At 43.3% G+C, this 23361-nt stretch overlaps 1 protein-coding gene across 7 annotated transcripts in view; it reads left to right on the forward strand.

The window, feature by feature from the left end:
- Positions 1-23361, forward strand: part of ltbp1 (latent transforming growth factor beta binding protein 1) — a 285919-nt gene that overhangs the window by 177780 nt on the left and 84778 nt on the right. For 6 of the 7 annotated variants that reach the window (XM_033025818.1, XM_033025817.1, XM_033025821.1 and 3 more), the window contains 4 exons: positions 662-784; positions 3545-3667; positions 7399-7521; positions 9132-9254. In XM_033025818.1, the coding sequence (XP_032881709.1) occupies positions 662-784; positions 3545-3667; positions 7399-7521; positions 9132-9254 (492 nt within the window). The remainder of the gene's footprint in view (positions 1-661; positions 785-3544; positions 3668-7398; positions 7522-9131; positions 9255-23361) is intronic. The other variant, XM_033025819.1, reaches the window with a different exon arrangement.

Genomic DNA, 23361 nt, shown 5'->3' on the forward strand with positions numbered 1-23361 from the left:
TGGACTCAAAGTAGATGCCAACGGACTTCGCCCTGTGAAGGCGAAAGTTGAAGCAATATTGGATAAAAATACAGAATGCTAAAAATACTCGTTGAACCATGAACAATGAGCTCTTGAACCATGCAGCATCTGTGGAAAATTAACTTGATTAAACATCTCAGCTTGATGATCTTTCATCATAACTGATACTGTCCACAGATGTTCCATGAATTGTAAGGTATTTAGAAACATAGAAAATAGGTGCAGGAGTAGGCCATTCGGCCCTCTGTGCCAGCACCGTAGGAAAATCCCTTCATTCAATATGATCATGGCTGATCATCCAAAATCAGTACCCTGTTCCTGTTTTCCCCATATCTCTTGATTCCGTTAGCCCTAATAGCTAGTTCTAACCCTCTCTTGAAAACATCCAGTGAATTGTCCTTCACTGCCTTCTGTGGCAGAGAATTCCACATTTCTAGCATTTGGGTAGAGAATTTCCAGCATTTTCTGTTTCATCTGAGATTTCTAGCATCAGCAGTATTTTTTCTTCCTTTACAGGGATTATGGGGTTTGGATGGGAGTAAATGTTAAGGATCATTGTGAATGTTGGGCATCATTAATATTCCTGTTTCTGGTGTTTTTTATATCCTTAACACCCAGTTTTCTATTTTCCTTTCCCTAGACATCAATGAATGCCTCAGCATGTCAGTTTGTAGCAACGGAGAGTGTTCCAATCTCGAGGGTGGCTATATCTGTACGTGTAACCGAGGGTATGAACCAGCCATTGAAGGCAAATCGTGCAAAGGTAACAATTCTTGTAGGGCTTCAACCCCACAGAGGCATGTTTACTGACTGACTATTGCATGTGTCTATAAATGACTTGCTCCCCTTCCCTTCCCTACTCAAAGCAATCACATTTGTGTAACCCTACAAAGCCGAATAATTGAAATATACTTGTAATGTTGTTCTTTATCTTTAACAACATTGAAGTGCAGAGGTATCTTGGAGTCAAAGTTCATAGGGCATTAAAGGTGGCAACACAAGTTAGATAGTTTGACAAAGAAGGCATTTGGTATGCTAGGGGCATTGAATATAAGAGTCTGGAACTCCTGATGCAGCTCTATAGGACTTTGGTTGGGTCACTTTTGGAATATTGCATGTAATTGTGGTCACCCCATTACAGGAAAGATGTGGAAGCTTTGGGAAGGGTGCAGATGAGGTTTACCAGAATGCTGCGTGGATTAGAGGATTTCTGCAGGGAGAGGTTGGATAGGTTGTTTTTCCTGGAACGTCAGACGTTGAGGGGAGACTTGATAGGAGTAAATAAAATTATGAGAAGCATAGATGGGGTAGATAGTCAGAACTTTTATTCCAGGGTGGAAATGTCCGGTGCAAAAAGGCTTACCTATAATACTTATGGAGTTGTGAGGACTATCCATAAATTCTTCTTCCACCACTACATCACATGACCAAGCTTGTTTCCCAATAAAAGGTCCAGTATGGTCCTTCTTCGAGTCAAACTATGTACAAATTGTTTAAGGAACCCTTCTTGGATGCGCCTACAAATCCTATCCCATTTAATCCTCTTGTCCAGAGTAAGTTCCAGTCAATATTGGGGAAGTTAAAGTCACCCACTATAACAGCTCTGTGGATCTTGCATCCTTCCATAATCTGTCTACATATCAGATCCTCTATCTCCCGCTGGCTATAGCGTGGCCTATAATATAATCCCATTAGAGTAATTGTTTTTTGAGCTCATATTGCTTCAGTAGATGTACCCTCCAGTACGTCCTCTCTGAGTACCACCATGACATTCTCCCTGATTACCAAAGCAACTCCTCCACCTCATTAAATGCCCCACCCCCCTCTCTATTTCGTCTGGAACACTGAAACCCAGGCATGTTGACTGCCAGTTGTGTCCCTCTCGCAATCAGGTTTCCCTAATGGCCACCACATCAGAAGCACTAATCCAGGCTCTAAATTCATCAGCTTTACCCACATGGTGCTTTGTGTGTTACTTCCTCTGCATCGACATTGCAACCGTTTGATGGAACACTTACACTCTATCTGCAGTTGCCATCCCGAGCTCCCAATTGCATTGAACTCTCCATTCTATTCCAACATTACCCTATCTGTCCTCAACCTTCACTCCCAGAGTGAAACCAAACAGAAACTGGAATAAAACCTTATATTCCATCTTGATAACCTACAACCCAATGGTAGGGACATAGAATTTTCCAATTTCAGGTAACCCACACTCTCCATGTTCTTTCTCTCTCTGATCCACCCAAGTTTCCCTTCCCTTCCCACTATCTGATACCATCTACCAATCATCCAAACACTATAATTACTGGGTTTTCTACCCCCACCCCCATCTACTTGCATCTGCCCATCATCTTTCCCTTTTCTATTTCCATTTTACTATCACCTTACCTGCTTATAACTTTCCGGGATCTGGAGCCTCTTGTGTCTCCACATCACCTTCTGGACTGTCTCTACCACTACTTATCCCTCCCCCACTTGCTCCATCAGTCCATTCTCTCCACACCTCATTCCACTCGCTTTCCAGCACCTGCTCGTCCCATCCTCTCATCTCTATATGGGTTATGTCCCCTCTATACTCGCAGCCCTGATTGCAGTCTTGACCTGAAATGTTGACTATCCCATTGTCTCTGCAGCTGCTGCCTGCCTGGGCCACCGAGCTCCTTCAGCAATTTGTTCTCTGTACCTAAAACATCCGCAGTTTCTTGTGTCCACATTTTATTCTCTCTATGTTCCTATTAACTCCCTCCAGACTTTACCATTCACCTACACACAAGGGACAATTTACAGTGGCCAATTAACCTGACAACTAGCATATGGGAGGAGACTGAAGGGAAAATATGCAAACTCCACACAAACAGCACCCATGAATGTGGCGGGCACTCTCAGAGAACAGCTTTATTAGTAGTGCTCATATAGCACAGTTATTCAACAATAACGAGCTAATTTTCTCTGTGCACATATGTCTTTAAATATCTCTTACCTACCAACCCACATGTTTAGTTTAGTATAGTTTAGTTTAGAGATACAGCATGGAATCAGGCCCTTCGGCCCACCAATTCCACACCGACCAGTGATCCCCGTACACTAGAACTATCCTACATACTAGGGACAATTTACAATCCCCGGGGAAAACCGATGTGACCATGGGGAGAACGTACAAACTCCGTACAGATAGCACTCATAGTCAGGATCGAACCCGGTTCTCTGGTGCTATAAGGCAGCAACTCTAGCACTGCGCCACCGTGACGCACGTCTTTGGAACGTGGCAGAAAACCGGAACAAGTGGAGGAAACCCACACAGTCACTGTGAAAATGTGCAAACTCCACACAGACAGCATCCAAAATCAAGACTGAACTAACCTGCTGCCCTACCGTGCCGCCCAGATTTTTCAATGCTTAAAAAATTGGCCTGAAACTGATTTCCTGTGCCAAAGTTTGCTTCTGTTAATCCGCTTTGGGCGGGCAGAGCTTTTATTTGATTGGGCGTGGAAATGAATGGTTTCTTCCCTCTTTCTTGCAGATGTCGACGAGTGTCAGGATGCCATCCTGTGTACCAACGGGCAGTGCAGCAACACAGAGGGCTCCTTCCATTGTGAATGCAAGTCTGGCCACCGTCTGGCTGCCTCTGGGGACCAGTGTGAAGGTAGAAGAAAACTAGAACTACAGTCAGAAAGATATATACACGGAAATAGGCCCTTGGGCTCAGCAAATCCACACAGAACATCATCTACTCAGTAACACTGTTCCTAGTTTAATCCTTTATGTTTTTAATTCCCCCATATTTTCAACAACTGCCCCCCTGCCATATTCTATTGCACACTTAATATCCAGGGGGGCTTTATAGTGGCTAATTAAGCACTGAGTCACACAGCTTTGGGAAGAAGCAAGAGCACCCAGAGGAAACACGTGTGCTACAGGGAGAACAGGGATATTCCACTCGGGTAGCATCGAGGTCAGGATTGAACCTGGGTCTGTGGTTGTGAGGCAGCAGCTTTACTAACTGCATCATTATGTTGCCCTAGAGGAATCTCACACAAGATATTAGTGGAAGAGTCAAAGCTGTTGTAAAATACTTAGAATGTTTAATATTCCCTGCTGATGCATAAACAGTTTTTTTTGCGATGGTATGGGCCACCCTAAATGTAGGTTAATTGGCGCCGGTACAAATTGTAAATTGTCCTCAGTGTATAGGATAGTGCTGGTGTAGATCTCTGGTCGGTGGAGACTCGAAGGGCCAAAGAGCCAGTTTCCATGCTGTATCTCTAAAGTCTAAAAGTCTAAATCAGTTGTATTTGGACTTGGGTGGAGCAATATTTCTATATTCAAGACTGTTTTAACAGTTTTTCATGCATTCAAGGAATTGGGAGGATTTGGGAATCAAGCCGGAGGCACAAGTTGAAACAATTAGCAGCTATTTCATTCAATGGCAGAGCAAACTCGAAGGGCCAAGTGGCCTGTTCTGGACTTCTCCTGGTTCTTGTGATCGCACATAAAATGGTGAGGAGGATGGTGCAAATAAACGTAATTTTTCAAAAAAATTAAAACTGAATTGGAAAGGAAATTTAGTGCTTGTTCCACTGATGGGGTCGGTCTCATGATGTCTTTGTGGAAACTACAAACTTATTATCTTAACATACCTGTGGGTCTCTAAAGAATCGACCATCACTTGCCTACCCCTTGCTCGTACTCCTATGCTCCGGGGCAGCTTGTTCAATCTATAGAGACTTAATCGGGTTAATTGCCTCACAGGCGACTATTAACCTTTACAAAGGCTCAAGGCCATGTGTCTAGATAGGATTCAGCTACATGAGTAAAATGTGGGTCACAATAGTCAGTTTATGTAAACTTCATGTTAGCCCAAAAATTTTGTTTAAAATCATCATGCCATCTCTCTCTTTGTTTCCTCAGCAATCAAAAAAAAAGCAGGCCCCACAGATGTGAAAAACATTACGTAGATCCAAGTTTTCTTGAACAATCTCCCCCAAAACAAAGGCTTGATTGGAAAGAGCAGACTTCATTGCGACTACTTAATCCCTTTGATCATCTGCAGAGTTCCAGAAAAAACAATCCAAGTCTGTCCAATATCTCCTTTCAGCTAATACCCTCCAATCCCTGCAGCATTCTGGTAAACCTCTCGTGCACCCTCTCTGAATCCTCCACATCCTTCCTTAAATGGGGCAATTATAACTGCACACAATACTCCAAATCAAGCTGCAACGTAACTTCCTGGCTCATACTCATTGCCTTGACAGATGGATGTAAGCAGACAGTAACTTTCCTGATCACTCTATGTCCTTGCTTTGCCACTTTCAGGGAGCAGGACCCCAAGATCCCACTGTACATCAATGCTGTTATGGATGGTGTCATTAGCTGTATACTTCCCCTTACATTTCACCTCCCAAGGTCCAACACGTCACACTTGAAGAGATGCATAGAATGAGTGCAAAACAAAATATTGGCTAGACCACATTTAGAGTAGAAAATATTCATTGGACCACACTTGGCATACAGTTCTGGTAACCATACCACAGGAAGAATGTGGTAGCAATAGAAAGTGCGGAAGAGATTAACCAAGTTGCCTGGACTGTAGTTATAAGAAAAAACACGGCTGGGCTAGGTTTTTTTTTTCTCACAGGATCAAGAGGACTGAGGGAAGACCCACCCTACAGACATTTACAAAATTACGAGGGGCATAGATAGGATAGATAGTTAGAATATTTGTTTCCATGGCAGAGGAGTCCTCAGACAAGAGGACATATGTGAGAGGGGAGAAGTTTAAAGAAAACTTGAGGAGTCGACATTTCACAAAGAATGATGAATATCTGGAACGAGCTGTCATAGAGTCATACAGCTGCCATTCTGAAATAAATGTACACATAGATACTGTTCGAAGAGGGAGACGACAGACTTGGTGTGTTGAGGGGGGAACATGGGCAGATCTTCCTGTTTCCACACCTTCCCCTTGATTTTGCTCTGCACCCTGCAGCCAGGCCAAGGAAGAGAAGAATCCTTCTCTTTTTGAACAGCTTCAGCTCTTGTAAACGGGCAATACTTAGAATAAAATTATTGGGAATTCTCACAAGCCAAGGAGCATTCATAGTGAGAGAACATACAGTGTATATGACATTTTGAAAATGCTGGGTTTAAGATGCATGGAAAGGTTACCATATGTATATGGAGGCTTCTGGATCATGTGTGGGCAGAGGTGATTAGTTTAATTTGGCATTATATTCGGCATGGACATTGAGAGCTGAAAGATAGACACAAAATGCTGGAGTAACTCAGCGGGACAGGCAGCATCCCTGGAAAGAAGGAATGGGTGACGTTTCGAGACGAGACGTTTTGAGTTGAGACCTTCTTCAGACCGAAAGGCCTGTCCCTGTGCTGTTGTGTTCTATGTTCAATACTCTCTTTAAAAAAAAAGCATTTATTTATTTATTTTTTATTTTATTTATTTATTTATTTATTAAAAAAAAAAAAAAAAAAAAGAAGTACAATAAGTTACAGTAATACACACCACATATATCTTATTACATTTGTTGTACCCCTTCATTTTTTGAGCTTTGAGAAAGATAGAAATAAAGGAAGTAAGGAAAGTGAGAAAGAGTCGTGATAGTGCAAGAAAGTGTTGGGATAAGAAAGCCCATTAGAAAGTGAGTTAGAGAAGAAAGTTAAGAAATAGACCCTAGAAAAGAAAGAAAGTAAGAGAAACAATCGCTCTATTATAAAAAATTTCAATATTCTATGTTAAAGGAGGGGAATATGGACGAAAAGGGGAAGTTCTTAGTTTGAAGGGGAGAGATTGAAAGAAACTGAAGTTTTGATAGTGTAGGGCAGTGTTGGTGTAAAGGGACAGGAATAGAGGTAATGATCTAGAGGAGGTTTAAGTGGAAACAACAAGAAGTAGATGATCTCCTGAAGTTTGCAATGTGCCCTGTTTAAATATTGCAGGGCTGTCTTTTCCAGCAAGCTCTGTTTTCATGGAGAATGTGGGAGGATGTGACTCCATCACTTTACATGGTGGTGACAGCAGAAGGCCTATTAAACCCCACAGTGAAAGATTGCCCATTTTAACCTGGCCCACCAACCACACAATGAACACATCCTGCATAGTCTCAGTGGGAGAAAGGCTTTTTGGCCTGTGCTGTTTGTTGAAAACTATACATTTTTGGCTAAAATTACAGACACTGTAACCAAATTAACTGTGGTCAATTCCCTTTGTGGCTTTGGGAGCTGTGCAAAAACAGCGGTTATCCAAGGAGTATTTTCTCTGGATGTTCTAATAGTGAGGGAGCAATAAAAAAAAGTTGGAGTTCATCAGAGTGGTTTATAGGCAATGTCAGCTGAACAGCTTTCTAAACTTACTTGTTGCAGACATTGACGAATGCCAAGAAAATGCAGATGCTTGCCAGGGAGGCGAGTGTATGAACACCGAAGGATCCTTTGTTTGCATGTGTCGCAGTGGCTTCCAGCTCGTGGATGATGTACGGTGCCAAGGTAGTGTTCATGCCAGAAGCCAGAAAACGCCACGTAACTTCCATGGGAGAGCCTGTGGTAGATTGACTATCTCATGCCCTTACACCCCTCCATGTTTGATCCCTGGCAGTTTGTCACTGATGCTCTTGCGCTGCCCAAATGTGCAGCCAGTGAAGTTCCTTTGAAGAGTGGTCACTGTTGTAAGACAGGAAACGTGTGCACAAGATCCAGCAAAACAGCAATGCGGCAATGACCGAGTTGTCAGCATTGTGATGGCAAGGGCAGTGTCCTCGTGATCTGCTGGATTAACTTCTAACATGCAGAGGTTAAACAGGCGACTCCTGGACATCACTGCATACCTTCCCCCAGACCATGACCTCACCAATAGGCCACCGTCCTTCATACCTTCACAGACCTCATCACTTTGGGAGATCTCTCCCTCCACAGATCCAACCTAATAGTTTCCTAACTCTGCACTACCCATTTACAGCACAGAAACAGGCCCTTCAGCCCACCGAGTCTGCAGCGACCAATGATTCCCGCACACTAACCCTACCCTACACACATTTGGGACAATTTACATTTATACCAAGCCAATTAACCTACAAACCTGCTCGTCTTTGGAGTGTAGGAGGAAACCGAAGATCTCGGAGAAAACCCACGCGGTCATGGGGAGATCGTACAAACTCTGTACAGACAGCACCCATACTTGGGATCGAACCCAGGTCTCCGGCGCTGTAAACGCTGTACGGCAGCAGCTCTCCCACTGCGCCACCGTGCTTCTACCCGTGATTCACAAATGGTGCTGACCTGGATGGCCTGCGCTTGTACCAATGAATTTATCTCCTCATACCATAACTCCATCTTGTCCCCCCACCATGTGGTCCCTTCCTACCTACAAACATATCAAGTTGTCGAGTTTATTGCCACGTACAAAAATGGTGAGACACAGTTACAATGAAAATCTTGCTTGAAACACACAGACAAAAACACTAAATCATAAAATTATCCATAATTATACATAAAATTATACAAGACAGTAAAATGAAAAACAGTGTTAAAAAAGACATTAGCACAAAACACAGTTTGCAACAGAATTCAAAGCAAAATCTTGCATGCTCGCCACCATTTTGCCAATTTCCAATTCCCTGGTCCTCATCACCTCATTTTCACTATGTGTCTATATATCTCCATTCCTCATCTATTAGACTTTAGAGACACAGCACAGAAACAGGCCCTTCGGCCCACTGGGTCCACGTTGACCAACGATATACCCCGTATGCTAACACTATCATACACACTTGGGACATTTTTACAATTTTTATCGAAGCCAATTAACCTGCAAACCTGTACATCTTTGAGGTGTGGGAGAAAACCCATGTGGTCACAAGGAGAATTCCATCCAGACAGCACCCATAGTCAGTATCAAACCCGCGTCTCTGGCGCTGTAAGGTAGTGCCTCTACTACAGTGCCACTATGCTGCCCTATTGCACTTGAGTTTGACTTGATTGTATTTATATACATATATAGTGTATCTGATATGATTGTATACTTGTAAACCTATTCCAAAAGTTTTCTTGTTCACTTGTACAAGAAGTGACACATTTGATGTTTTTTTGCTCTTCACTAGATGTGGATGAATGCTTGGCCCCAGAGCGCTGTGTACATGGAGATTGCCTGAACACGGAAGGTTCCTTCCACTGCATTTGTGAGCAGGGGTTCACAGCATCAGCAGATGGGCGTGGATGTGATGGTAAGAAACTATTATGGGTGCAATACAGTTTTGAGTGGCGGGTGTATGGCCATCAAAGGCTTATTCATTTACGTGTTGCAGTTGTTTCCACTCAGTGGATGACAAGGTAAAAATGTTAATATCGGAAAGCAGAAAGCACCACATACCTTTATGGGGCAGCCTGTGGGCTTTTGTCATTTTGTGAGCACACACCACACCACGCTGTTGTCACTGGAGTAGGGATACAGGCAGTGGAAATATGGATAATCACCTCAGGGTAGCCTTTGTAGATTCCTATTAAGGAGCATTTCCTGACTCAATGTGCATAAATGGCCTCAGGGGTAAGATCCCTGTTAGATATTCTCCAAGTCGATGTACTTAAACTGGTTGAACCAGACAAAATATAACTGAACCAAAGTACTGTGCTTTTTGGCAATAAGACATGGAAGTGCCAGGAACATTCAGTGCGTCCGTCTGCAAGTGGCTGTGGCACCCTTCACAAAATATCACAGATTTTGCACTATTGTTTGTACTTTGTTCATTTGCCTCAGTGGAGAAGGCCCTACAGTGAAACATTTCAGGCTATAAATTCATATGTTATAGGAGCAGAATTAAGCCATTCAGCTCATCAAGTCTACTCCACCATTCAATCATGGCTGATCTGTGCTTCCCTCTCAACCTCATTCTCTTGCCTACACCCCATAACCCCGAACATCCGAACTAATCAAGAATCTGTTAATCTCTGCCTTAAAAATATCCATTGACTTGGCCTCCACAGCCGTCTGTGGCAATCAATACCACAGGATCACCACCCTCTGTTGAAAGAAATTCCTTCCCATCTCCTTTCTAAAGGTACGTCCTTTAATTCTGAGGCCCCTGGTCCTAGACTCTCCCACTAGTGGAAACATTCTCTCCACATCTACTCTATCCAGGCCTTTCACTGTTCGTTATGTTTCAACATCTAAACTCCAGCGAGCACAGGCCCAGTGCCATCAAATGCTCAACATATGTTAACCCAATCATTCCTGGGATCATTCTCATAAACCTCTTCTGGACCCTCTCCAACGCCAGCACATCTATCCTCAGATGTGGGATCCAAAACTGCTTAAGAAGGGTTTCGGCCCGAAACGTCGCCTATTTCCTTCGCTCCATAGATGCTGCTGCACCCGCTGAGTTTCCCCAGCAATTTTGTGTACCTTCCAATACTCCAAATGTGGTCTGACAAGTGTCTTATAAAGCCTCATCTGAGGCTTTTATATTCTCGTCCTCTCAAAATAAATGTTAGCATTGCATTTGTCTTCCTTACTAGACTTGCAACTTAACTTTTGGAAATCCTGTACCAGCACTCTGAAGTCCCTTTGTACCTTCGATTTCTGAATTCTTTCCCCATTAAGAAAATAGTCTACACCTTTATTCCTGCTACTGAAATACACCATTTGCTATAGTGTATTCCATCTATGTACTGTTGAATGAAATGATGCTCTCAAGACTAGGGGTTTCAAGGCTGCATTTACTTTCTTACTAATTTAGAGAAAAAGTAGACGTACTTGTTATTCATTTAAGTAAATAAATGTTATAACTTTAGTAAACACTGCCCAATAGGCTTTATTAACTATTGGAATAGCTTTCAATGTAACCCTATTTCATTGTTTTACTCTATTTTATTTTATTTTTTGCCCATCAATTTTATTGCCTTAAAATATTTGCCCAGTTTTCTTTTTGTAAACCATCTTTGAATCTTATCTCACACACTTTCAGGCAATGCATGCATTCTAGATCACAGCCACTCACTGCAAAGATGTTTTTCTTGCACCAATCATTTACCAGTCACTTTAAATCTGGTCTTTCAAGTCACATCAATGCAAATAGTAGCTATTCTCTGGCTTTACCATTTAATAGAGTCATAGTTAGAGTCATACATCGTGGAAACAGGCCCTTCAGCCCAATCTGCCCATACCAGCCAACATCTCCCAGCTACACTAGTCTCACCTGCCTGCATTTGGCCCATATCCCTCCAAACCTGTCCTATCCACCTTCCTGTCTTAACTGTTTCTTAAATGTTGGGATAGTCCTGCCTCAACTATCTCCTCTGGCAGCTCGTTCCATACACCCACCACACTTTGTGTGAAAGGTTACCTCTCAGATTCCAATTAAATCTTTTCCCCTTCACCTTAAACCTACCTCCTCTGGTCCTCGATTCCCTTACTCTGGGCAAGAGACTGTGCATCTACCCAATCTATTCCTCTCATGATTTTATAAAACAACATTTTGTACATATTTATTAGATCTTCACCTTTTCCCCTAGATTCTGTGGCCTGTAGAGATTCCAATGCAAGGTTTGTTCTTGTTTGCCCCGGCATTTTTGTTATCCACTAATTTCCCTCTAATTTGGTGGAATTTCTGCTGGCTGACACATTCCCTGTGTTCCCTATCCCCACCCCATGCATGCACACTCACAAATGCAACCATTAATTTAGAAGATGGAATTAACTCAAATGGTCACTCTGAATGTGGTGGACCGAATGGCTTGTTTACATGGAGACACGGGAGACTGCAGATGCTGGAATCTTGAGCCAAATATAAACAGTTAAAGGAAGTCAGCAGGTCAGGAAGGATCTGCAAAGGGAAATGAGGAGATGGTGTTTTGAGTCGAGACCCTCCTTCAGATTTCCCTCAACAGTTGCTGCCTGACCCATTGAGTTCCTCCAGCAATTTGCTTTTGGCTTGTTTCCATGTTTATGACTCTGCCTAGATGGCTCTCCACTGCCTCCTGCTGGGCATCGCTGGCTGTGTGGAGCTGATCTTGCTGTTCCTTCTCTCAATGGAAAAATGGTTTGCCAGCACTCATTGCACAGGACCCACGTGTGACGGCACCTGCTTGCATTTGCCGCCATCAGGTTTTCAATGTCTGAAGTCCTATCAATAGACAATAGGTGCAGGAGTAGGCCATTCGGCCCTTCGAGCCAGCACCGCCATTCAATGTGATCATGGTTGATCATCCCTAATCAGTACCCCGTTCCTGCCTTCTCCCCAAGAATGGGGAGAATGAACCACGAGAATGAAAGAAGAGATGCTTCTCAGAAAAGCTATTCGGTTGGATTATAAATAAAGCAGGAAAGTGCATTATCTTCCAAGTCTTTGATAGTCTGCAATGTGAAGACATAATTTCACTGACAAATTTTTCTCAGTGCATAGGTGCAAGCTTAGGATGGAATTAAATTTTGCACGGAGCTCCAGAGGTTTGTTTGATTGCCAGAAGGCCTTGCATATTGAATCAAATCTCTGTTTCTTTTAACCCAGAATATCAATGTACCTTGTTAGTGAGTTTGGTAGTTTTCTTAAGGCGTTAACTGTTGGTATCAGAATCTATGCAGCAATCCATGGACTGCCTGCCTTGTGCAGATGAGGGAAATTATTCCGTGTTGAATGATTCCTTCGGGGTGGCTGGTGAACACCATTTGACCTATAAGAGTACTCAGCCTAGCACTTAACAAACATTGGCATGCTAATCATACACTAGGGGATCAAAAATGTTTTATTTCTAATTGCATTTTTCTTTGCAAGCACTCCAGGCCTTTTCTTTTATTAACTTCAAATGTTAATTAGACCCAGCAGATGAAATTTTCCAGTCTGGTGAATTAAAGAGCCTCCACCATTCTTGTTACATTTTATGAAACCTTGCAGCAAATGCTTGCTTGACACATCTGGTGATATGGTTTATTAGCTCCTGACAAGCTCATGTTCCTTGTCTTATGTACATGTGTGGGACTGAAAAACTAGCTTGGGTGCAATAGAATAAACTCTGTAGCCAATTATGTTTGCCTATTTTTAAAGAAAATAGAGAAATAAAGCTTTTTAAAGCTGTGCTCAAAACCTGGGGCTTTTTCATCTGGTATTGACTTGGGGAACCAAGTGTGTGTGACCATAGTGTGGCGCAGTAGCACAGTGGCGCAGTGGTAGAGCTGCAGTCTCACAGTGATAGAAACCCGGATTTGATCCTGACCTTGGGTGCTGTCTGTGTGGAGTTTGCACGTTCCGCCTGTGACAACGTGCATTTACTCCAGGAGCTCTGGTTTCCTCCCACCATTCCAAAGGTGTGCAGGCTTGTAGGTTAATTGGCTTCTGTAAATTGCCCCAAGTGTGTAGGATGTGAAACGGAGATAACTTCGAACCAGTATACGGGTGATCGATGGTCGGCGTGGGCTCAGTGGCCCAAAGGTCTGGCCACCACTAGACACTGAGGGACTCTCAGACACTTCATGGGAGAACTGTTAAGGATGTGGTGTTCATTGACACATTGCAAGCGAAAGTGCTGAATTCATGAAACGTAGAGCAAGACATGCCCCAATTTCATTAACTCTACATATTATGAATAAATTACTGTTCTGAACTACAATGTGGACGACAGATGGCACAATGGGCTACGTGTTCGGCTGGCAACCAGAAGGTAGCTGGTTCGAATCCCGCTTGGTGTGCATACTGTCGTTGTGTCCTTGGGCAAGACACTTCACCCACCTTTGCCTGTGTGTGAATGTGTGTGAGTGATTGGTGGTGGTCGGAGGGGCCGTAGGCGCAGATTGGCAGCCACGCTTCCGTCAGTCTGCCCCAGGGCAGCTGTGGCTACAGAAGTAGCTTACTACCACCGAGTGTGACTGAGGAGTGAATGAATAATGCGATGTAAAGCGCCTTGAGTATTAGAAAGGCGCTATATAAATCCCATCCATTATTATTATTATTAAAGGGTCTGTATCCACGCTGTATCACTAAACTAAACCTTACCAGAGCACAGCACAGTGAAGGCACTGTTCTGAGGGCATTTATACTAAACCAGTCTCCTGATTTTTACGGAAAATTGTGAGTGTGCAGTACGTAGCCTGGAGACATGAATCCTGATTTTGTGTAACGGTTTCACATGGTGCAATATTATGGATTACCCATCACACTGGAACAGGTCAAGCAACAACCGTGGAGAGAGAAGCAGTTAACATTTAGATTGGAAACCTGCCATCATGATTTTTGGAAGAGTTTATAAACTTTAACTCGGTGGTTTATAGTTGACGTGTTATAGAATCGTAGATTAGTTGTGTCTCATTAATTCTGTGCTAGCTCCCAGAAGAGCAATATTATCGACCTTGTTCTCTATTATTATGTGTGATTCTCTCTACTAGCTGACTCTGTTTTGAAAGCAATGATTAACTTTTCTCCCATGGTCCTTGCAGGCAGTCGGTTCAGAGGTGTATAAAATCATGACAGGAATAGATCGGGTAGATGCACAGTCTTTTGCCCAGAGTAGGGGAATTGAGAACCAGCAGCACAATAAAATATGTAAACGTAGTATATTGTAAACAATATAATAAACAAGAAAAAAAGTTCAGTGTACATACATATACACACCTACACACACACACACACACACACACACACACACACACACACACACACACACACACACACACACACACACACACACACACACACACACACACACACACATATATATATATATATATATACTAGACCAAGTGAAATCGCTAACGAAATGGGAAAAATGTCGGTGTTTTGACATATAGATATGTATATATGTATGTATGTATATATATATATATAAAACAAGCAATAATAGTGCAAAAAGACAAAACCGCTGCCTCGTGTTCAGATAATAGTTCAGAACTTATTGGAGGTGTGGTGTTTAATAGCCTGAAGGTTGTTGGGAAGAAGATGTTGCTGAACCTTGACATTATAGTTTTCAGGCTCCTGTACCTTCTTCCCGATGGCAGGGGAGAAATGAGTGTGTGGCCAGGGTGGTGTGGGTATCTGATGATGCTGGCTGCTTTTTTGAGGCAGTGACTACTGTAAATCCCTTCGATGGTGGGGAGGCCAGTACCCCTGATGGACTGGGCACTGTTCACCACTTTTTACAGTCTTCTTCGCTTTAATGTGAAGGAGCAAAGATTTAATAGGAATCTGAGGGTTAACTTTTTCACACCAAGGGTGGTGGCTGTATGGAATGAGCTTCCCGAGGAGGTAGTTGAGGCTGGGATTATTGCAACAGTTAAGAAACAATTAGACAGATACATAGATAGGTTTGGAGGGATATGGGCCAAACGCTGGCAGGTGGGACTAATGTAGAAAGGACATGTTGGTCGGTATGGGCAGGTTGGGCCGAAGGGCCAGTTTCCATGCTGTATGACTATGACTATATACCTACTATAACAAGTTGTGGGTATTGTAGTGAAACCCTTTTTCGCCAGACCATCTTTTCTCTGGCAGACTTGAGTTTGGAGGCAGTTTAGAGCCTTCCAAATGTTCTTTGAATCTATTCCACCATAGAAAGCTCTCAGAACCTTCCACATAGAGTCATACAGCATGGAACCCAGCCTTATGGCCCAATTTTAGTTTCGAGTTGCAACGCGGAAACAGGCCCTTTGACGCACGGAGTCCGCACTGACCTGCGATTCCCCGCACACTAACACTATTCTACCCCGGGTCTCTGGCACTATAAGGCAGCAACTCTACCACTGCACTATCGTGCCACCCTGGGTCTACCTGGGCAAAAGATTTTGTGCATATCTATTCCACTCCTGATTTTATACATCTCTATAAGATCACTCCTCATCCTCTTTGACAACAAGGAATAAAATCCTAGATTAGCGTCTCACTTTACAGCTCAGGCCCTCGAGTCCTGGCAACATTTGTGTAAATCTTCTCTGCAGTCTTTCCAGCTTAATGGCACCTTTCCAACAGCAGGAGGACCAAAACTGAGCACAATACTCCAAGTGTGACCTCATCAATGTCTTGTACAGCTGTAACATAACATTCCAAATTCTATACTCAATTCCTTGAATACTGAAACTATTCTATCTTTCATTTTCAGGGACCGGTATACTTGTACTACTAGATCCCTCTGCTCTACAACATTTCATAGGGCCCTACCTTTAATTGTGAAGGTCCTGCCTCTTGGTTTGACTTCCCAAAATGCAACATCTCACATATCTGAATTATACTCCATTGTTCATTCCTCATTCCACATGCCCAGCTGATCAAGAGCCTGCTGTTATTCTTGATAACCATCTTCAATGTCTATACTATAAACCAACTGCCTTAGTAGAACTCAAGATTTCGGGCTTTTGTTTTACACTAATATTGCATTTGTTTTTTTAATTTATTGAACTTTATTTTGTTTACTGTGTTATTTATGAGTTTTGTGTTTACAGAGCTGTTCATGCCCTGATTATGTAGCATTTCAATGGAAACTGGATAAGTATACAAGCAGGAAAAATACAGTATACCAGTGCAGTAGAGGGAAGATAGACACAAGTGTTGCAGTAAAGGGCCTGTCCCACTGAACGAGGTAATTCAAGAGTTCTCCCGAGTTTCCCCTGATTCGAACTCTGAGAATTACGGTAATAGCCGTTCGTAGGTACTCGGGGACTGTCGTGGACACTCTCCGCACTGTTGAAAAAACTTCACGAGCTTACTCCGTTTCCCGAGTACCTGCCGTTAGCGTTACGAGCCGCTAAAAAACGTCCCGAGCTCCGACTTGCCCGCTACGTACATTCTACGTACTTACCATGAGTTTGATTTTTTTTTAACTCGGGAGAGCTCTTGGGTAAACTCGTATAGTGGGACAGGCCCTTAACTCAGCAGGACAGGCAGCATCTCTGCAGAGAAGGAATGTGTGACGTTCGGGTCGAGACCCTTCTTCAGAAGTAGAGGAAAATGGATTGAGTGGAGACACCTCTTGCTGAAGAGTTAACACTGGAACCATGCTGATGGGCCAAACAAACTCCTTTGCGCTGCAATTTATGATTTAATTTCTCCAGCTGTCTCAAGCATGTGACATGAATCCTGAACTTCTCCTTATTGAATTTCTGATCTTAGGGCCCCGGGAAAGAATCATTGTTCATTCAGGGATAAATCCATATATAACACGTTAAAATTAATAACTCAGGCATAGTTTTTGTGTCTTTGCAGATCCTGATGCCCTTTTGTATAATGGGACAAAACCCATTAAGGTGCTCACCTTAATCCTTTTCTTCTTCCTTCAACCCATACTCTTTCTCCGCTTTGTTACTGGCTATTCCTTCCACCCTGAACACACTGGTTTTCTTTCAGCTGGTGTTATATCAGTAAAGATCCATTTAAATAGCTGTGAAATTAGCCAATAGTGCAGTGAAGTTTCACATAGCCCAATTCTGGGTTTTGTGTGCCAGCTTCTCTTCAGGAAAGAGCAGATTTCTATCAATATCTGATCACGTTGCACCCTGACATGCTGAAGTAGGAACTGGAAAAGGCCATTCAAGCTCTCAAGCCTTAACTATAATTGATTGAGACCATGGGCTGATGAATGTCTGAACTCCTAACATTAGTACCAAAGAGACTGCAAAGGAGATTTATGAGGAATTTAACCTGAGCTGGAGAATTAAATCTTTGCAAGATGGTCTAGGTGAAGGATGCTTGTTTTGGAACAAGTGAAACTGCGGTGTGATTTAGTGAGGTGTTCAAGCTTGTGAGAGGCCTAAACAAGCTGAAGAAGATAGATGTACTTCCCTTAGTAGAGAGGCCAATAACCAGGAGATGTAGATGTAGAATAATTGTTAGGATTTGGATTGTGCTGGACCTTTCTTCTCCCAAGACCAGTGAGGACTAGGACCTACTGCTGATAGTGTGATGGAGGCAGAAAGGTTCACCACATTTAATATAAATGAGCATTTAAAGAGTTGCAACTTGCATGGCTGTGGACTAATACTGTCCAGTAGCTGGAAGAATTGCACTAAGCTGAACTGAACCACTTTTGGCGAGCAAAAACAGACACAAAGGGCACAATGAACACTGTGATTATGTATATTTCTGTAGCATTGAATGGCCGATCATCCGCAATCAGTATCCCGTTCCTGCCTTCTTCCCATATCCCCTGACTCCACTATTTTTAAGAGCCCTATCTAGCTCTCCTGAAAGCATCCAGGAACCTGCCTCCACCGCCCTCTGAGGCAGAGAATTCCACAGACATGATGAACATGATGCCAATTCCTTTCTACCTTATCACGTCAGTCCCTTGTATATTCACGTGCCAATCTAAAAACTTTTTTAATGCCACTACCATATTTATTCCACCACAAATCATGACAGCACGTTCTGGGCACCTACCGTTCTCTGTGTGAAGAATTTGTCCCGCACATATGCATTAAACGTTCTCCCTCTATACTCAAAGCTCAAGTATTTGACATTTCCATGCTGGGAAAAGATCCTACTATCTCCCCTATCTGTGCACATTCATTGTATAAACTTTTAGCAGATTTCCCCTCAGCCTCCAGCGGGCAAAAATCAAAGTCTGTCCAACCTCATAGCTAATAGCAAATACCCTCCTTATAGCTTACTTACTCCTAATAGCCAATAGCCTCTAATCCAGGCAGCATCGTGTTAAATGTCTACTGACACTCTCCAAAGCCTCCCATATCCTTTCTGTAATGTGGTAATCAGGACTGCACATAATCTCCAAATGCAGTCCAATCATAGTTTTTTATAAAGCTGCATCATAACTTCTTGACTCTTATACTCCACGCCCCGACTGATGAAGGCAAACATACTATACGTTTTTTCATCCCACGCATCTTAATCTTCTGGATCAGCCTACCATGAGGAACGGTCAAATGCATTACTAAAGTCGATGTACCCTCAGCAGCACCTTTTTGTGATCTCCTTAAAAAACCCAAGCAAATTTGTAAGACATGACCTGCCCCGGAGAAAGCCATGTCCCTAATTAGCCCACTCTCTTTCAAATGCAAGTAATTCCTATCCTCCCTGTCCTTCCCCTTGTCATTGAGGTGGATGTCGCTGAACCAGAATTGGTGATGTCATAGAAAGGTTAGTTCCAGTTGCAGTCCAATTCTGTAAGAAAGAGTCAATAATGACTGTCCTCAGCTTAGATGGGGCATCTTGTTCAGCTTGGACAAGTAGGGCTGAAGGACCTGTTTTTGTGCTGTATGACTCTATGACAAGTCAGTGTGCTGTTGGAGATTATAGAGCAATAAAGGTGCTGTTTGTGCTGCTGATCTTTGGCTTCTCCTGGCCTGTCTGCAGGAAAACAAGTAGAGGTGCTGTCGCCGAGGGAGGACGGACGGAGCCGCGGCTCGAGAGACTCGAGAGACTAACAGAGACTAACAGAGGCAAAGAGGTTTGCCACGCACTGTAGATATAAAACAGAGGCAAAGAGGTTGGCAAAGAGGTTTGCCACGCACTGTAGATATAAAACAGAGGCAAAGAGGTTGGCAAAGAGGTTTGCCACGCACTGTAGATATAAAACAGAGGCAAAGAGGTTTGCCACGCACTGCAAGGGAGCAGTGGACCAGACAGGAAGAGCGGACGGAATTACCACTAGACAGCCAAACCAGTAGGTAATTTACGGCTGGGGTGAGTACTTTCCCATTTATAGGAGGTAGGATTATATAAATAAGGGGTGTATCAATACAGTAGGGGATTCTTAAATAGGACCAGTTAATTATTTATATAAGATGGGCGGTCAGGAGATGTGCCAATACTGCGAGATGTGGGAATTTGTCGACACCATTGATGTAGAAGATCCCTACAGCTGCAGTAAGTGTTTGAGGCTAGAGGAACTCCAGCTCCGCATTGATGAGCTGGAGACCCAACTTCATACGCTGCGGTACATCAGGGAGGGGGAGTATTACCTGGATGTTTTGTGCCAGGGGATGGTCACACCGACCAGTTTAACTAATTCAGTAGGCAGTGAGCAAGGAAAGGAAGGTGTGGCCATAAGCGAGGCAGGTAGGGGGAACCAGGAGGAGATGCGGCAGGAGCCACAGCCCTTGTCCCTGACGAGCATGACCGAGGCTCTTACTCAATGTAAGGACGGGATCAGGGGCTGTGGGAGGGATGAGCAACCTGGCTGCAGCACCGTGGATCAGGGGGCCATTCAAGAGGGGGGAGTTAGAAGAAATGCCGTAGTGATAGGGGATAGTATTATTCGGGTGGTAGATAAGGTTCTCTGCGGCCAGCAGAACATGTCCCGAAGGCTGTGTTGCCTACCCGGTGCTAGGGTTAAGGATATCTCTGCGATGCTGGAGAGAAATTTGCAGTGGGAGGGGGAGGATCCAGTGGTCGTGGTCCATGTGGGGACCAATGACATAGGAAGGACGAGGAAGGAGGATCTGCTGAAGGAGTTTGAGCAGTTAGGGAATAAATTAAAAAGCAGAACCTCGAGGGTACTGATCTCCGGATTGCTACCTGAGCCACGGGCCAAATCGGCGAGGGTACGTAAAATTAAAAAGCTGAATGCGTGGCTCAAAGACTGGTGTGGGAATAATGGGTTTGGTTTCTTGGGCCACTGGCACCAGTACTGGGACAGGGGGGATCTGTTCTGTAAGGACGGACTTCACCTGAACGGTGCTGGGACTGGGGTCCTGGCAAATCATATAACTAGGGCAGTAGAGAGGTCTTTAAACTAAGTAGCGGGGGGGAGGTATCAAGGGGGGTAATAACGGCAGGGGTAGAGGAAATAGAGCAGGGTATCAGTGGGGAAGCGGAAAGTCAAAATGTGACAGGAGACATAATGGGTGAAGATAAAGCTCTAGATGTAAAAGGGGCAAAAACGGAAAGGAAGGGTAGTAAAAATCATCTGAAAGTGCTTTATCTAAATGCACGGAGTATTCGTAATAAGATAAATGAATTAACGGTGCAATTAAGTATATATAGTTATGATATCGTGGCCATTACGGAGACATGGCTGCAAGGGGATCAGGACTGGGAGTTAAATATAGAGGGGTACTCGACAATTAGGAAAGATAGACAGGAAAGAAAGGGAGGAGGGGTGGCCCTTTTAATAAGGGAGGGAATAACGGCAATAGAGAGGAAGGATATTGCGTTGAAGGATCAGGATAGTGAAACAGCTTGGGTACAGATAGAGAATAACAAGGGGAAAAAAACACTAGTGGGTGTAATTTATAGACCTCCAAATAGCTGTGACGCTGTTAGTCAGAACATAAATCTGCAAATAGTTGACGCATGTAAAAAGGGAACTGCTGTAATCATGGGGGACTTCAATTTTCATATTAATTGGGCAAACCAAACTGGGCAGGGTAGACTAGAGGAAGAATTTATAGAATGTATTAGAGACGGGTTCCTAGAACAGTATGTCACAGAACCGACAAGGGGGGAGGCAATCTTGGATCTGGTCCTGTGTAATGAAGCAGGATTAATTAAAAATGTCATAGTTAGGGACTCGTTGGGAACAAGTGACCACAATATGGTCGAATTCCATATTCAAATAGAAGGGGAGCAGGTTGAAACTCAGGCTAGGGTGCTTAGTCTAAATAAGGGGGATTATGAAGGTATGAGGACTGAGCTGATCAAAGTTGACTGGGATAGCAGACTCAAGAATAAGACGGTACATGAGCAGTGGTGTACGTTTAAGGGTCTACTGTATAACCTTCAAGAAAAATTTATTCCTATGAAGAAAAAAAGGGGTAAGGGTAAGAACAGTCAGCCATGGCTCAGTAAAACTATAAAGGATAGTATTCGGCTGAAGGCAAGGGCATATAAGGTAGCCAGAGATAGTGGGAGGGTAGAGGATTGGGAAGCATTTAAAGGTCAGCAAAAAAGAACTAAGAGATTAATTAAGACGGGGAAAATAGACTATGAAAGGAATTTAGCAAACAACATAAAAACTAATAGTAAGAGTTTTTATAGCTATATAAAAAGAAAAAGGGTGGCTAAGGTGAACGTTGGTCCATTGGAGGGTGAGACTGGAGAGTTGTTGGTGGGGAACATGGAAATGGCAAAGGCATTAAACGAGTATTTTGTATCAGTCTTCACCATAGAAGACACAAAAAATATTCCAACGTTGGATAAACAGGGGGCGGTAGGAATGGAGGAGCTAAATACTATTAAGATCACCAAGGAGGTGGTATTAGGGAAATTAATGAGACTGAAGGAGGATAAATCCCCTGGGCCTGATGGATTACATCCAAGGGTCTTGAGGGAGATAGCGGTGGGGATTGTGGATGCATTGGTGATAATTTTCCAAAACTCCCTGGAGGCAGGAACGGTCCCAGTGGATTGGAAAATGGCCAATGTAACACCTATATTTAAAAAAGGAAGTAAACAGAAAGCGGGTAACTATAGACCGGTTAGTCTAACATCGGTGGTGGGTAAAATGTTAGAGACAATTATTAAAGAAACACTAACGGGGCACTTGGATAAACATGACTTCATCGGACAGAACCAGCATGGTTTTGTGAAGGGGAAGTCCTGTTTAACGAATTTGCTCGAATTCTTTGAGGAAGTAACAACCCGGGTGGATAAAGGGGAACCGGTGGATGTGGTATACTTGGACTTCCAAAAGGCTTTTGACAAGGTGCCACATAAGAGACTATTGCTAAAAATAAAAAATTATGGAATTGGGGGTAATATATTAGCATGGGTAGAGGATTGGCTAACAAATAGGAAGCAGAGAGTGGGGATAAATGGTTCATACTCGGGATGGCAACCGGTAACTAGCGGGGTTCCGCAAGGGTCGGTGCTGGGACCCCAGTTGTTCACAATTTATATAAATGATTTGGAGGAGGGAACCAAGTGTAATATATCAAAATTTGCGGGCGATACAAAAATGGGAGGAAAAGTAGGGGATGAGGAGGATAGGAAGAGTCTGCAAAAGGATATAGATAAGCTAGGTGAGTGGGCAACAACTTGGCAGATGAAATTTAATACTAATAAATGTGAAGTCATTCACTTTGGGAAAAAAAATGATAGGGCAAGTTATTTTCTAAATGAGGAGGAGCTGCGTTGTAATGCAACGCAAAGGGATCTAGGGGTATTAGTACATGAATCACTAAAAGTTAGTATGCAGGTGCAGCAAGCAATCAGGAAGGCCAATGGAGTTTTGGCCTTTATTGCTAGGGGGATTGAGTATAAAAACACGGAGGTCTTGCTGCAGCTGTACACAGTATTAGTGAGACCACATTTGGAATACTGTGTACAGTTCTGGGGTCCATACTTAAGAAAGGATGTACTAGCCCTGGAGGCAGTGCAGCGAAGGTTTACAAGATTAATTCCTGCAATGAGGGGATTGACATATGAGGAAAGGTTAAGTAGGCTGGAACTCTACTCTTTG

This window comes from Amblyraja radiata, chromosome 8, assembly GCF_010909765.2.
Source record: "Amblyraja radiata isolate CabotCenter1 chromosome 8, sAmbRad1.1.pri, whole genome shotgun sequence".
Lineage (NCBI taxonomy): Eukaryota > Metazoa > Chordata > Chondrichthyes > Rajiformes > Rajidae > Amblyraja > Amblyraja radiata.